This window comes from Talpa occidentalis, unplaced genomic scaffold (assembly GCF_014898055.3).
Source record: "Talpa occidentalis isolate TD23 unplaced genomic scaffold, MPIMG_talOcc4v2.1 talOcc4.13, whole genome shotgun sequence".
Lineage (NCBI taxonomy): Eukaryota > Metazoa > Chordata > Mammalia > Eulipotyphla > Talpidae > Talpa > Talpa occidentalis.
This window is the reverse complement of record NW_023601322.1, coordinates 65670437-65686639: the sequence shown is the minus strand read 5'-3', so window position 1 is coordinate 65686639 and position 16203 is coordinate 65670437. Positions and strand designations below refer to the sequence as shown.

At 43.3% G+C, this 16203-nt stretch overlaps 3 protein-coding genes across 7 annotated transcripts in view; 1 reads left to right on the top strand and 2 right to left on the bottom strand.

Moving 5' to 3' along the window:
* Nucleotides 1-16203, top strand: part of ARHGAP26 (Rho GTPase activating protein 26) — a 506434-nt gene that overhangs the window by 54069 nt on the left and 436162 nt on the right. The gene's annotated exons all lie outside the window — the stretch shown is intronic.
* LOC119243326 (protocadherin beta-13-like) lies at nucleotides 4977-8065 on the bottom strand. Its single transcript, XM_037509042.2, is given in 4 exon segments — nucleotides 4977-5202; nucleotides 5372-5477; nucleotides 5480-5503; nucleotides 5506-8065. Coding segments are annotated over 3 exon segments (2322 nt in total). The 5' UTR covers nucleotides 7742-8065; the 3' UTR covers nucleotides 4977-5202; nucleotides 5372-5415.
* On the bottom strand, nucleotides 9997-13940 carry LOC119243322 (protocadherin beta-7-like). Its single transcript, XM_037509038.2, has one exon. It carries the CDS (start codon nucleotides 13502-13504, stop codon nucleotides 11117-11119), a length of 2388 nt encoding a protein of 795 aa, XP_037364935.1. The 5' UTR covers nucleotides 13505-13940; the 3' UTR covers nucleotides 9997-11116.

Sequence of the window (16203 nt, the reverse complement as noted above, 5' to 3'; positions counted from 1 at the left end):
CCTATCCTTCACAACTCTTCCAAAAAATGGAGAAGGAAGGGACAATACCAAACACGGGTTATGAAGCCAACATTACACTAATACCAAAACCGAACAAGGACACACAAAAAAGGAAACTACAGGCCAATCTCCTAATGAACACTGATGCAAAAATCCTCAATAAAATTTTTAGCTATCAGAATCCAACAGGTATCCATAAGATAATTCACCCACGACCAAGTTGGATTCATTCCAGGGGCACAATATGGTTTAACATCCGAAAATCATCAACGTTATCCAACACATCAACAAAAGAAAGATAAAAACCATATGATAATATCAATAGATGCTGAGAAAGCTTTCGACAAAGTGCAACACCCATTCATGATAAAAGCCCTGAAATTCTTGGGATACAAGGAACATACCTCAACATCAGAAAGGCCATCTATGACAAGCCCAACCAGTATCATCTCAATGGTGAAAAGCTGAAAGCAATTCCATTAAGATCTGGAACAGACAAGGATGTCCACTCTCACCATTGCTTTTCAATATAATACTGGAAGTCCTAGCCAGGGCAATAAGACAAGAGAAACATCCAAGGAATCCAAATAGGAAAAGAAGAGTCAAACTATCACTATTTGCGACGATATGATATTACATAGAGAACCCCAAAAACTCCACAGAAAAGCTAATTCAACTCATCAATCAGTTCAGTTAAGTGGCAGGATAAAAAAGAAACGCAAAATTCAGTAGCCTTCCTATACACAAACAATAATCTGAAGAAGAAGAAATCAAAAGACCATCCCTTTTGTTATTGAAACAAAAAAAATCAAATATTTGGGAATAAATCTAACAAAAAGAGTTAAGGACCTATACAAAGAAAACTATAAAACACTGTTAAAAGAAATAGAAGAAGACACAAAGAAATGGAAGAGACATCCCCTGCTCATGGATTGAAGAATAACATTATTAAAATGGCCATCCTACCAAAAGCAATATACAGATTCAATGCTATTCCAATCAAAATTTCAATGTCATTCTTCAAAGAAATAGAACAATTATTGATGAAATTCATATGGAATCACCAAAAACCCCGAATAGCCAAAGCTCTCCTGAAAAAAAAAGAAGGGAATGGAGGCATCAGCACTCCCAGACTTCAAACTATACTACAAAGCCATAATCATCAAACTGCATGGTATTGGAACAAGAACAGACATACAGACCAATGGAATCGAATAGAAAATCCAGAAATAAACCCACAGATTTATGGTCAACTAATCTTTGACAAAGGAGCAAAGAATATGCATTGGAGCAAAGAAAGTTTGTTCAATAAATGGTGCTGGGAAAACTGGGTCGCTACATGCAAAAGAATGAAGCTTGACCACCACCTCACACCATACACAAAATCAACTCAAAATGGATTAAAGAACTAGACATAAGACCTGAAACATAAAATATATAGAAGGAAATATAGGCGAAACACTACGTGATTTGCACATCAAAGACATCTTTACAGACACATCACCCAAAGCAGTGATAGTGAAGGCAAAGATAAACAGCTGGGACTACATCAAATTAAAGAGCTTTTGCACAGCAAAAGAGACAATAACAAAAACAAAGAGAAACCCCACCAACTGGGAGAACATTTTTGCACCCAACACTAATGATAAAGGACTGATCACAAAAATCTGCAAAGAGCTGATGAGACTCAGCAACAACAAAGAAAATAATCCAGTCAAAAAATGGGCAGAAGAGCTAAAAAGAAACTTCTCTGAAGAGGAAATGCAAATGGCCAACAGGCATATGAAAAAATGTTCAACATCACTTGTCATCAGGGAAATGCAAATCAAAACTACCATGAGATACCATCTTACACCAGTGAGAATGGCACATATTAAAAAAACTAGCAACAACAAATGTTGGCGAGGGTGTGGAGAAAAAGGAACTCTTCTGCACTGTTGGTGGGAGTGCAAACTGGTCCAACCACTGTGGAAAGCTGTATGGAGATTTCTGGACCTACTAAACATAGAGCTTCCATATGATCCAGCAATTCCACTCCTAGGTATTTACCCAAAGGACACAGAAACATCAATTCAAAGAACACCTGCACCCCTATGTTTTATAGCAGCACTGTTTACAATAGCTAAGCTTTGGAAACAACCCAAATGCCCAAAAATAGATGACTGGATCAAGAAGATGTGGTACATATATACCATGGAATATTACTCAGCATTCAAAAAGATAAACACATGCAATTTGCAGCAACATGGATGGCGCTGGAAGGGATCATGCTCAGCGAAATAAGCCAAAAAGAAAAAGAAAAATACCGGATGGTCTCACTCATAGCAGGAATCTAGAAACTTAAATAAGGGACCAGGAAAATGAATAACTATAAGAAAGTGAAAATCAAAATCAACAAAAAACTATGAACCAGAGACACTTTTAGGGGGGCGGGGTGGGAGGGGAGGGATTGGGGTCAGAATGGGGGGATTGCAATTGTATGGGGAATATAACAATAAAATTTATTAAAAAAAAAAAAAGAAAAAAAAAGTAATCTTATAACAGATAATGAAAAACCATTTAGTTTTATGTAAAGTTATATTTTTTTGTAAAGTGACCACAACAGAATCATATAAGTATACTTTTGACTTATATCCTCCTTAAGATAGATGTATTTTCATTAGTATGAGAGAAATGACTTTAATAGACTTATGTGTAATGTTAAAACTTGCTAAAATTTAAGGCATTTCTCTAACCATGCTGGAATTACTGTCTTTTGTCTCCAAAAACTTATTTGATCCTTGAAAACAACTCCTGTGTCACTCAAATGTTGGTCATTGAGTGAAAAGTAACAATGTTAATGCAACAGGGTGGTCCCCAGGAAAGGGGGAGGTTCCCTGCCCCACCCAAGGGAGGGTGGAGCTGAGCAGGAAGAGGAGAAGCTGCAGAAGAGACTGAGGAAGGAAGCAGGATGGAGCCAGGAGACCTGGAGGAGGCGCGTGGATCCTAGAGACACGTGAAGAAACTGCGCTTGTCTTTTGGTCGTGGACTAGGTGACACAGATGTGGGTGAGACCCGTGGGGAGGTGACAATGGCAGCTTTTATTTTGATGTTGATTTTGTTTTTTTTCTTCCGGGCTTGTCTGGTTATTTTTGACCCTTTGCTGTGGGTCCCCACTGGAAGATGTTTTAGACTTGTGGCAGGCTTTGGGGTTTGCTCTGGGCCAATCCCATTTGAATGGACTTTTACCCACGAGGGGACGGGTAACTTTGGGTGCTTCATTTAGAAACTAGACTTTTTGCCTTACCTGTATTGTTTCCTAGTTGTATTAAAGTTCCTTCCCATTAAAAAAAATGCAATTACATTGCTTAAATAGAATTATCACTATATAGTCCAGAAGGAAGCATTCAGGCTTCCCTTCCTCTGAGCCCCACTAAAACTTATAATTGCTCTGTAAATATTATTGCCTCCTGTTTGATGCCAGTCTGTCCCTTCTACAACATGTGAGCTACTTTAGTATGCCTTCATCATCTGTGGCTGGCAAGTCAGACACCAAATTCTAGCTGTATTAAAGCATGCATATATAAACTCTAGTGAGTAGACTATGAAACAATTTTCAGTACTTTTATCCTTGCCATTTGAGAATTGTGGTTATTACTTATTCTTTGCAATTTCTGTTCACTTTCTTTCATTTGTATTTCCCCCTTACATTAGCTTTAAAATTAATGGCAGAATTAAAGAAGGGCTTGACCTCCATTTTAAGTTCCCTCTTACTTATGGTAGAGTCTGTTTTCTCTATACCAAATAAAGGAAGGTAGAGAACAGACCACACTATATGCCTATCCTAACACTGCTGAAGGTCAGAACAAAATTATAGCATCTGCCTCATACAGAATGTTTTTGGCCTAATATCTAGAAACAAGCCCTATTTTTCTCATAATAAACAAGGGAAACATTAAATTGAAGATTATTGTTCAGAGAAAAGGCTAGCCCTAGCCAAAGTATATTTATTGTTAAATATAAAAGGCATATCATATAAATATTTGCTTAATGACTACTACTGTTTATTCAATTGAATGGGACTATATTGTTTGTCATTAAAATCCTCTGGTTTTTAAAATACAGATTAAATAGTAAAAGAAAAAGCACTCAATATATTGTTAACTATTTCTGTTTGATGCCATAAGATGCTTAAATTTTTCTCTTTTTTGGTTTTCAAACTTCATTTACACACTCAGTATTTTACAGTACTTCTTATTTTAAGATAAGATTGATCAGATAGCTATCATATCACATAACAAATATAAATCACCATAACAAAAAAAGGAAATAGCACGTTTTAAAGAAATAATTTATGGATATCTCTAGGGCCTCCATGGTGGCCAAGGGATTAAGTCTCAGTGCAATCACTCCTACAGCCTGAGTTTGATCCCCACCAGGGAGCTAACTCACTTAAGAAATAGCAGACCTCTCTGTCTTGCCTGGTGCTCCCCTGAGCAGTGTATTTAAGTAGATCCCCCTGGTCTGCTCGCCACTGTCTCTGATAAATACTCTAACCTCCCCACACACCTCTGGCCAACACCCCAGTTCTTCTATGTAAATTTTTTAATTATAAAAAGAATCATGCTATAATAAAAATCAAGAATGACAGGTTTTGAAAAGAAAAACAGAAATCAAGTAGTGACTATATGCATAAATCTCTCACATGCAGAGGATTATTTTAATCATTTTCTAAGGGAAAAAGCTAAAATGAAAAATGTGAGCAATGAATATAAAAAGACAAAGTGGAAAACATTTTAATGAAATGCTTCATTGGGCTAATATATCAGGAAAAGGAAACTTGTGAAGTTAATCTTAAAAATAGATCTTGGGGGGGCTCCCCTGGTGGTGCAGCGGTTGAGTGCTGGGCTGCGAGACGGCAGCGCCCCTTTCATTCCCCGGCTGCCAGTGAGGGTCTCCCCCACAACCCCCCAGAACATAATAGATCTTGGGGGCTCCTTGGTGGCGCAGAAGTTAAAGTCTCAGTGCATCAAGCTGTTGCCACCCACTGCAGCACGAGTTCATCCCCAGCCAGAGAACTAAACCCATTTGGCCCAGCAGACATCTCCTGTCTCACCCACTGCTCCCCTCAACAGTGTATTTCAGTGGATCCCCCTGTTTTGCTCCTCATCAGTTTCAGATGAATCCTCTCACTGTCTGCATCTCTGGCCTACACCCCTGTTCCTGTATGCATAAATAAAAAAAATCTTTTAGAAAATAGATATTGGGAATGAACCAAAAGGAGAAAATTAAAAGCAGCTTATTGATGGTTGTGTTAACAATGTAGTTAACCAACAAGAAAATATTAAAGGGTGTCTATTAGATTCTTATTGGTAATTAAATCCAAACTAACCTGATTGGCAGCAGGTTTTCTTTCACTCCACTTGTTGTGCTCTACTATTGCAGATTAGGGATAACCGGTTTTAAGAACTTGAACTCGTTGGTCCCTGAGCCCCCGTCAGGCACACCTCATACTGGTAGCTGTGGACAGCGTCCCGGCGCCGCCCACGTCCACCAGGCGGCCCGGGAAGGGGCCGTCGGGCCCCAGCGAGCCCGCGCGCGCGCCGGCCCCGCGCCTCCCGCACAGGCGCGCGGCCGCGAAGGCGAGCGCGCACAGGAGGAAGAGCGACGACACGGCGGCCAGCGCCACCACCAGGGACGCGGTGAGGCGGTCGGCCTGCGCGGCGGGCGGCGGCGCGTCGGGCGGCGGCAGGTAGGGCTGCGAGAAGCCGTCGACCAGCAGCACGTGCAGCGTGACGCTGGCCGACAGCGGCGGCTCGCCGTTGTCCTTGACCAGCACGACCAGCCGGTGCTTGGGCGCGTCGCGCTCGCCCAGCGGCCTGGCGGTGCGCACCTCGCCGTTGTGCGCCCACACGCCGAACAGCCCGGGCTCCGTGGCCCTGAGCAGCTGGAACGACAGCCAGGCGTTCTGGCCCGCGTCGCCGTCCACCGCCACCACCTTGGTGACCAGGTAGCCCGCGTCGGCCGCGCGCGGCACCAGCTCGGGGCAGGGCGCCGAGGCGTTGGGCGGCGGGTAGAGCACGGAGGGCGCGTTGTCGTTGGCGTCCTGCACCACGACGCGCACCCGCGCCTGGCCGCTGAGCGCGGGCGAGCCGCGGTCCGTGGCGCCCACCAGGAAGTCGAAGGCGCGCAGCGCCTCGTAGTCGAGCGAGCGCAGCGCGAACAGCTGGCCGGTGTCGGCGTTGACGGCCACGAGCGCGGCGGGCGGCGGGTGCGCGCGGCCGGCGGGCAGCAGCGAGTAGGTGAGCTGCGCGTTGGAGCCCGCGTCGGCGTCGGTGGCGCGCACGCTGCCGATGTGCAGCGCGGGGCTGTTGTTCTCGCGCACCAGCAGCGTGTAGGCGCTCTGGCTGAAGGCGGGGGCGTTGTCGTTCACGTCGGACACCAGCACGGTGATGTGGTGCTGGGTCCTCAGCCTGGGGGTGCCCAAGTCCGTGACGGTGATCGTGATGTTGTACTCCGATGTTAGCTCTCTGTCCAGCGGCTTCTCTGTTACCAGGGTGTAAAAGTTTTCCAAGGAAGATTTTAGGATAAACGGTAGATCTTCCTGAATGAAGCAACTTATTTTCCCATTTTCTTCCGAATCAAGATCTGAAACACTGAACACTGCAACCACAGTCTCAGGAGAGTTCTCAGGGATCTGTCTGGTAAATGAGGACATGATGACTTCTGGGGCATTGTCATTCACATCGACGACTTGAGTCAGAACAGTGCATTTTCCTGACAAGCTTCCAGCATCTCTGGCCTCAACATTGATCTCATAGGATTGAGTTGTTTCGAAGTCAAGTTGTTTTTTCAGTTGAATTTCTCCTGTCATAGCATCTATCTCAAAGGTTTTGCTAATCTCCTTTGAAGCCTGGAAAAGGGAATAGGAAATCTCTCCATTGATTCCTATATCTTTATCTGTAGCAGAGACCGTGGTGATCAAGAATCCTAGGGGACTGTCCTCAGGGATCTGCACCCTATAGAAAGGTTGCTCAAATTCAGGGGCATTATCATTGATATCCATGACTTCGATGTAGACCTGAGTAGTACCAGACTGGGGTGGAGAGCCGCCATCCTGAGCTGTGAGGGTTAACCTGACTTCAGGTTCCTCCTCACGATCCAGTGCTTTGTCCAGCACCAGCTCAGGATACTTCTTGCCATCGCTGCGTTTGCGGGTGAGGACCCGAAAATAGGAGTTGGGACTTATTATATAGTTCTCTATATTATTTTGGCCTACATCCACATCCTGAGCGTTCTTCAGAGGGAATGTAGTCCCGGGAGGGCTGCTCTCTGATATTTTTAGCAGCATATCTTTGTCTAGGAACACGGGAGCATGGTCATTTATGTCTATTACTTGTAACTCAGCTTGAAAAAATGCCAAGGGATTTTCTAGCAATACCTGGAAACGCAGCACACAGGGCTCTGTGTGACCACACAATTCCTCACGGTCCAGTTTCTCATTTAGCATCAGAGCCCCTGTCTCCAGATTGAGCTGCAAATGCAATTTGTTGCCTTTGGAAATCACCCTAGCCCCTCTCCTGGAGAGTTCTCTCTGCCCGAGACCCAGGTCCTTTGCTAAATTGGTTATAAAGGAACTCCCCTCGGTTTCCTCCACTACAGAATAGCGCCTAAATTCCGTGCCCGCCAGAGCTAAGCCCAATAGAAGAAAGAAGAAAACAACTTGCCTTTGGCTGCAAATGAGCTTCCCGCTGGCCTCCATTGTTCTTCCTTTCTATAGACTCCAGCGAGGGTGGTTCCCCTGAACCGTAAAGACCTCCAAATCTGAGACGATGCTTAATATACAAAAGATCTTGGGTATATTCCGGTGAGTAGTCCTTTTTAGAGGATCCACTCGCTCTGTGACATCCAAGGTTCCTGTGGGCTCCCTGGCTTTGTTGGTAAATTTTGCCTGCTGTTGGAGCAGCAGCCTCAGTTCTGGTTTTTTACCTTCTTATCCTGCAGCGCCACCATGTGTCTTCATAGGGTTTTACGTTTTCTGGGATTAAGATGGATGCACTATTCCTAATTCTTTCTATAGATAAGTAAGGTTACAATACTACTTTCACTATCACAGGACCTTTGGGCCAAGGCAAAACAAGAGGAACGTATGAGAACCACACAAGAGAAATAACATGAGTAGGGCCTTTTTTGCTTTCAATAATGCAAATTGAATTTGTGGCAAAAAGAAAATATGGACCAGCTTGCTGGGAAGGATATATACAAGAAATTAAAAACATACAATTAGGTATCACTGACAATGTTTAGAATTATATACTTTTATTGCCTCGATATATGGGAATAATCAGTAACTATATACCTTGGACAAATTATTTAACCTCTCCCTCAGTTTCCTGCTCTGTAAAATGGAGATAGTAATACCTACTAGATAGGTGTACCTATCAGATAGGGTTGCTGTGAACTGCCCACCTTAGAGATAAGGAAATTGAGGCAGAGAGAAATTAATCTTATACATACACACAGAGAGACAGAGAGAGACAGAGAGAGAGAGAGAGAGAGAGAGAGAGAGAGGAGTCATGTCATTTGATGGCACCAGGTAGCTCCGTTTACATAAGTCCATTGCCATGATTAGAAAACACCCAAGATTCAGTCAGCAGTAGAATGCATATGAATTCATGAGCCACATTATCTCAGAAGTTATCAAGTCAAAATTGTGAAAGAGAAGGCTTAGAGAATTTTTTCTAATATAATGTCTGATAACAGTGGTAATTCTGATATGCTATTTTAGTTAACTCCACTTTTTATGAGTGAATTTTAAGTTACATTATTTGAAAAAATTCAAATCCAAAGCAGGAAATAAGCCTCTGAGTACTCACAACTAGTTTCATAATTACCAATATTTTGCATAATCACCTTATTTCCCCAGTATTTTTATATCCCAGACAAACTAAATTTTTACCCACGAATACTTCATTATACATTTTGAACTTTAAATGACTTAAAAATACCATGCCAATTCCACACCTAGAAATTTTAGTTAATATTATTTAATATCTATTATCAGATTCTCCATTCTTTCAAAGTCATTGTGGTTGTTTCAAACAAGATCCACCATGCTTGCATTTGGTTGGTATGTTTTTAATTTCTTTGATTGTGTAAAGGTCCTTCCTCCTTTTTTTCTGTGCCATTGCTGTGTTGGAAAAACTATAATATTGTCTTCACCTTATGTATTTTGGGCTGTGAGGTATTTATTGTTTTTTTTGTCCTTGGACTATATGCCATTAGTAATGCATAATACTAGCACTACTTTAAGACTTACCAATCTCACATATTAAGAATAGAGCTATGCAAAAAATTATCTGGATATTTGCTAACTAAAGAAAGAGCAGCTATGGGGCCTCCCCGGTGGCACAGCGGTTGAGCGCTGGGTTGCGATGCTGCCCGCGGCCTCTGCGGCGCCGGTTCGATCCCTGGCTGCTCCCCGGCCACCGGAGGAGGGTCCCACATGGCGCGCACAGACCCCTCCTGCCGCCCGCTGCTCCCCTCAGCAGTGTACTTCAGTCCTTCTGCCTGCTCTGCTCCCCACTCTGGCTCTGGTGAATTCTCCCACCCTCCCGCGCTTCTGACTGTACCCAGTGCTTGTATAAAAACAAACAAATAAATAAATAAATAAAAAGAAAGAGCAGCTATGAATTAATGTAACGAACCTTAATTTCCCCAGAATCTCTAATTAATTTAATGATAATTTGTTTCTCATTAATTTTACATGTAAAACTATTCTTATATCTTCCCCATTCATTACTGCATTATATTGAACAAGAAGCTTTTAAAAAATAAACTTTCAGGGCCTCCCCGATGGACAAGCAGTTGAGCACTGTGTTGCAAAGCTGCCAGCAGCCTCTGCTGCGCCGGTTGGATCCCCGGGCGCCTGGCGAGGGTCCCACATGGCAGCTCCGGTTCAATCCCTGGCCGCTGGGTGAGGGTCCCACATGGCGCGCAGACCTTTCATGCCTCCCGCTTCTCCCCCTCAGTAGTGTACTTCGATCCTTCTGCCTATTCTGCTCCCTGCTCTGGATCTGGTGAATTCTCTCACCCTCCTGCACTTCTGACTGTACCCAGTGCTTGTATAAATAAATAAAAATAAATCTTAAAAAAGTAAACTTTCAAATTAAAGAGGAAAAGGCATTGTAAAGGCATATAGGGACAACTGCACAAAACTAATGTGAAGAGAATACTAAACTGAACCAAACAAAATTATGTAATATTTCTATGCAGAGCCATTATCTTGCCTGTGAAATGAAGGTCATGTGTTCAGATAACAAGGAAAAGGCATGGATTCATCTTTCAACATTTTTACTTGAGCTTTAGATCAGAAATTTTAATAATAATAGTTGAACAGTTGATTCAGAAAAGCTGGATTATTGGTTTATAAGGAAATAAAGCTGTGTAGTGTATTACATAGATACACTATACATACACTGTTAATTCAAATATAGAAAAGACTGAGCAAGAAGATGAATATGAGAAAAAAGTTCCTACCTAATAAGGGTGGAACTTGTCAGGTGATACATGATGGTGCATAGTGTCATAGCAAGATTCCAGAGTTGGACAGAAGGTGGAGAGATGCAGCTCTGCCATTTATTAGTGGTGACTTTGTGAACCTGCCCAACATCTACTTGCTCATTTCTGAAATTTCTCCCCTTTTAAGATTCAGTGTTAAATAGTGAATGGAGAATAGTAAGCACATTTTTTTAAACTGTAATTAAAGAGACTCTACAATCTGTGCTCCTAAAATGTAGAGTGGAATCACTTATACAGCACTCTAATAAATCAGGGGGAAAGTAGAAAAAAAAAGTTTGATGGCAATGAAAAATAATGTAAACATCTCGATCAGGATCTATCATGTAACAGCCTACACATCATGCATGAAAAAAGACATGACACATGCATGGCTTCCTGTGTAGAGGATCCTTAGGGCTAAAGTTGGATCCTTTTCTAAAGCAAAGGTATTTGTTCTATGACTTTAAGAATATTTGAAAAAAAAGTAAAAGCACTCCTCTAGAGGTAATTCAGGATAAATTTCTTAATAGGAATATACTCACAGATAGATGACAGCATTTATATATTTCATTCTTTATCAGAAACTCAAGTCATTTCGGATTGAGGGATTTTCTTCTGTACCTCTTCCTGTGCACTGGTACTGCAGGTTAGGAATAACTGGTTTTAAGAATTTGAAGTCGCTGGTTCCAGTGCCTCCCGTCAGGCACACCTCATACTGGTAGCTGTGGGACAGCGTCCCGGCGCCGCCCACGTCCACCAGGCGGCCCGGGAAGGGGCCGTCGGGCCCCAGCGAGCCCGCGCGCGCGCCGGCCCCGCGCCTCCCGCACAGGCGCGCGGCCGCGAAGGCGAGCGCGCACAGGAGGAAGAGCGACGACACGGCGGCCAGCGCCACCACCAGGGACGCGGTGAGGCGGTCGGCCTGCGCGGCGGGCGGCGGCGCGTCGGGCGGCGGCAGGTAGGGCTGCGAGAAGCCGTCGACCAGCAGCACGTGCAGCGTGACGCTGGCCGACAGCGGCGGCTCGCCGTTGTCCTTGACCAGCACGACCAGCCGGTGCTTGGGCGCGTCGCGCTCGCCCAGCGGCCTGGCGGTGCGCACCTCGCCGTTGTGCGCCCACACGCCGAACAGCCCGGGCTCCGTGGCCCTGAGCAGCTGGAACGACAGCCAGGCGTTCTGGCCCGCGTCGCCGTCCACCGCCACCACCTTGGTGACCAGGTAGCCCGCGTCGGCCGCGCGCGGCACCAGCTCGGGGCAGGGCGCCGAGGCGTTGGGCGGCGGGTAGAGCACGGAGGGCGCGTTGTCGTTGGCGTCCTGCACCACGACGCGCACCCGCGCCTGGCCGCTGAGCGCGGGCGAGCCGCGGTCCGTGGCGCCCACCAGGAAGTCGAAGGCGCGCAGCGCCTCGTAGTCGAGCGAGCGCAGCGCGAACAGCTGGCCGGTGTCGGCGTTGACGGCCACGAGCGCGGCGGGCGGCGGGTGCGCGCGGCCGGCGGGCAGCAGCGAGTAGGTGAGCTGCGCGTTGGAGCCCGCGTCGGCGTCGGTGGCGCGCACGCTGCCGATGTGCAGCGCGGGGCTGTTGTTCTCGCGCACCAGCAGCGTGTAGGCGCTCTGGCTGAAGGCGGGGGCGTTGTCGTTCACGTCGGACACCAGCACGGTGATGTGGTGCTGGGTCCTCAGCCTGGGGGTCCCCATGTCCGTGACGCTGATCGTGATGTTGTACTCGGCCTGCTTTTCTCTGTCCAGCGGTCTCTCTGTTTCAAGGGTGTAGTAATTCTCTACAGATTGCTTCAGGACAAAGGGGAGATCATCTTGGATGGAGCACACCAACTTTGCATTATTCCCTGAATCTCTGTCTCTAATCCTAAAGACAGCTACTACAGTCTTTGGAGAATTTTCTGAAATTGGGCTAGTAAGTGATGACATGAGCAGTTCCGGTGGATTATCATTAACATCTGTTACTTGAACCACCACAGTACATTTTCCAGAAAGTCCTCCACCATCTTTGGCCTGAACAGTTAATGTATAGTTTTGTATTGCCTCATAGTTCAGTTCAGCTTTAAGATGAATTGTGCCAGATGTTGGATCTATTTGAAACGTTTTGAGAATTTTGTCAGTTGCATAAAAAAATGCATAAACTATTTCCCCATTACTTCCGGCATCTAAATCTCTAGCTGACACGGTGACAACTAGTGAGCCAACCGGGCTATTCTCAGCCACCTGCACTTTGTAGAGCAACTGAACAAATTCAGGGACGTTGTCATTTGTGTCCACAACCTCGATCCGTACGAGAGCGGTCCCGGATCTAGGCGGAGAGCCGCCATCCAAAGCCGTGAGGGTTAAACTGAGCTCAGGCACCTCTTCTCGGTCCAGAGCTCTATCCAGTACCAACTCAGGGTAGATACTCCCCTCACCACCGTCATGGACATTGATATGGAAATAGGTGTTGGGGCTGATTGTGTAGTTTCTCAGATTGTTGATTCCAACATCCGCATCTTGTGCACTCTCTAGGAGAAATGCTGCTCCTGGAATGGTACTTTCTAATATTTTCAAGGGAATCTCTCTGTCCAGAAATACTGGCGAATGATCGTTGATGTCGCTGACCCACAATTCAGCACGGAAAATCTGAAAAGGCTTTTCCAGTAACAACTGGAAAGGCAGCACACACGGCTCTGTGGGGCCGCACAGCTCCTCTCGGTCTAATTTCTCATTCAGCAGTAAATCACCAGTAAGTGGATTGAGCAGTAAAAATAGTATGTTCTGATCTGAAACAATTCTAGCTCCCCGGGCTGACAGTTCCCCTGCCCCTAACCCCAGATCTTTTGCTAGGTTGGCCAGAAAGGTGCCTCTCTCCGTTTCCTCAGCCACAAAATACCGAAGCGGCTCCGCAACAGCCCAAGACACTCCCAGAAATACACAAAGAAATAGGACTTGCCTTTTCTGCCCAGCACGCTCCGCTCTAGACTCCATTCTCCTTTAAAAACACTGGTCCTCAGGCAGCTCTCAGAAATGGCAACTGAGTCCTTAGAAATGAGCTTATAATACCAGTGCTTGTGGGGAGGGATCCCCCAATTTCCCCCAACTCCTGTCAGCACGGTTTTCTTTACTCTTGTCTGGTCGGCTTTCCTTTTAATGCTGGAATCTGCAACACCCTTTGTGCAAATTTCCCCCCTCTTTTTAGCCAGCAGCGCCACCTTGCGTTATGTGAATGTTATTCCCGTTTTTAAGGCTAGAACAGAAAAACATGGCGGGTTGATGGTACTGCAACAGGAGTGATTTTTTTCGCCCAGTGTTTTGCTGTTTCATTTCATGTTTCCCTTCAAATCATCAGTGATGCCAGTAAGTGTTTTATCGCTTTACTCTGATATTTTGAATTCATAGAGAATCAAATCTGTTATTTATCTTAATTTAGAGCACGAAATTCAAGAGCAAATCTTAAGGAAACCTCCTGTTTTAAAAATCGATAGTAAAGAGTATATAAGAAAATGAAGCGTCCATCAAAAAGCCAACAAATATTAGAGAAAGAGCTTTTATTTATTTGTAAACTGCTTTAACAAAAATGCTTTCATACTGCTGAGTAACTAGCCTTTTTTCCATTTTTCTTTAACTTATGAATTAAGTAATCCCTCCAGTTTCAAGGTCTTTATCCATAATTTTTTGAAGCACTTTTTATACCTCATTGTCCACCCTTCATTCTCATTAGGTATTATGTATAAAATGTTTATATATGATTTCTATGACTAATATCTCCAAGAACATGCAGTAAACACTCTTAAAATTAACAGTAGTATGCAGGTCATCCTTGCCTTTGTGGAAGCACTCCTAGTATTTCATCTTTAACTATGATGGTTGAACTTGATTTGGGGTAAATGTTCCTTTTTGGATCAAGAAGGTTTTATTTCATATTTTAAAAGTCATTTTGACATCTGTTAAAGCTGTACTTTTTCCTTTAACTTTTTATCTCAAACTCTTGATATGAATGCCATTTAATTGTGACACAGAATTATTATTTTATTGCACATATGGATTTGATGTGTCAATAAGCTTTTAGGATTCTCCCAGTCCACATTGCTCTGTCTGTGTGTGTTGTATATGTTAATTTCTATGGTTTTTGTATGAAATTATCCTGCCTTCATAGAATTGATTAGCAGGTTTTCCCTGTATTTTCATGTAGCAGAAGAGTTTTTATAATGATATAATCATCTATTTCTAATGACTAATTACACCTTTTTCCTTACATGAGTTGGTTTGTTGGCTTTGGTGGTGGTAAATCCATGACTGTTGTTCCCATTTTACTTTTGGTTATTAATCTATCCAGGTTTTGTTTCATTTTAAAGTAACCAGTATTTTATTTTAAAACCATCCAGTTTGTCTGTATTTGTGAATTTCTTTGTGTTATGTTTTCACTGAATTTATCTTTAGTTATATCTTTATTCCTGTCAGTAGTGCTCAGTAATTTTTCCAGAGATTTAAATCATCTTTGCTTTTCTTAGTAAGCCTTAGTTTAGAAAAATGCCATTGGTAAGATGGAAAATGTTAAATATTTGGTTTCTATAGGACTATACAGCTCTAAGAACTGATTTTTGCTTTCCTTGTTCTTACTTGCATATCTGAATTTCTTTTTTATCTTATTTTAAATTTTTAAAATGGAAGTAACAGTGCATTATAAGATTATTTAAGTGTCAGGTGTGCATCACTGAAAATCAATGTGTATATATTCTGCATTAAATTCACCACTAAAATTCCAAGTCTGTCCTTCACCATGTAATGATCTCATTTGTCCTGATTTACCCACTCCATCTTCCATCCCTTCTCGGCAACCACTAATTGGTCTATCAGTGGTTGTTTTTTGTTTCAATTTTTGTTTTAATTAGTTCATCTGCTTGTTTTCTTTATGTACAACATATGAGTGAAATAACACAGTGTTTGTCTTTCTCCATCTGCTTATTTCACTAAGCATATACCTTCTAGGTCCTTCCATGTTGTTTCAAATGGCAGGATTGCATCTTTTTTATAGCTGAATAGTATTCCATTGTGTATATAGACCACATCTTTCTTTGCCCTGGTTTTTAGTCAATAGACATTTAGGTTGTTTGCTGTCCTTGGCTATTGTAAATATTGCTGCAGTAACCACAGGTGTGCATGTATCACTTTGATTTAGGATTTTTTATATTTTTGAGTAAATACCAAGAAGTGGGATAACTGGATTGTATGGAATTTACATTTTTAGTTTTTTGAGGCCTCTCCATAATGACTGTATCAATTTTCCTTCAAACCAATAGTGTATAAAGGTTCTCTTCTCTCCACATCCTCTCCAACACTTGTTGTTTTTTTTTGTTGTTTCTTGTCTTTTGGATAATAACCATTCTTATAAGTGTGAGGTAATGTCTCAATTGTTCTTTGATTCATGTTTCCTAATAATGAGATGATGAACATTTTTTTCATGTGCCTATTGGCCTTTTGCATGCCTTTTTTTGAATTATCTGTTCAGATCCTCTGCCACTTTTAAATTGCATTGTTTTCTTATTGAAATTTATAAATTATGTGTATATACACATACTATATTAACAACTTGTTGAATGTATGATGTACAAATACTTGTCCCATTCAGTAGGGTGCCTTTTCATTTTGATGAGGCAAGTTTCTCTCACTGTGCAGAGGCTTTTTAG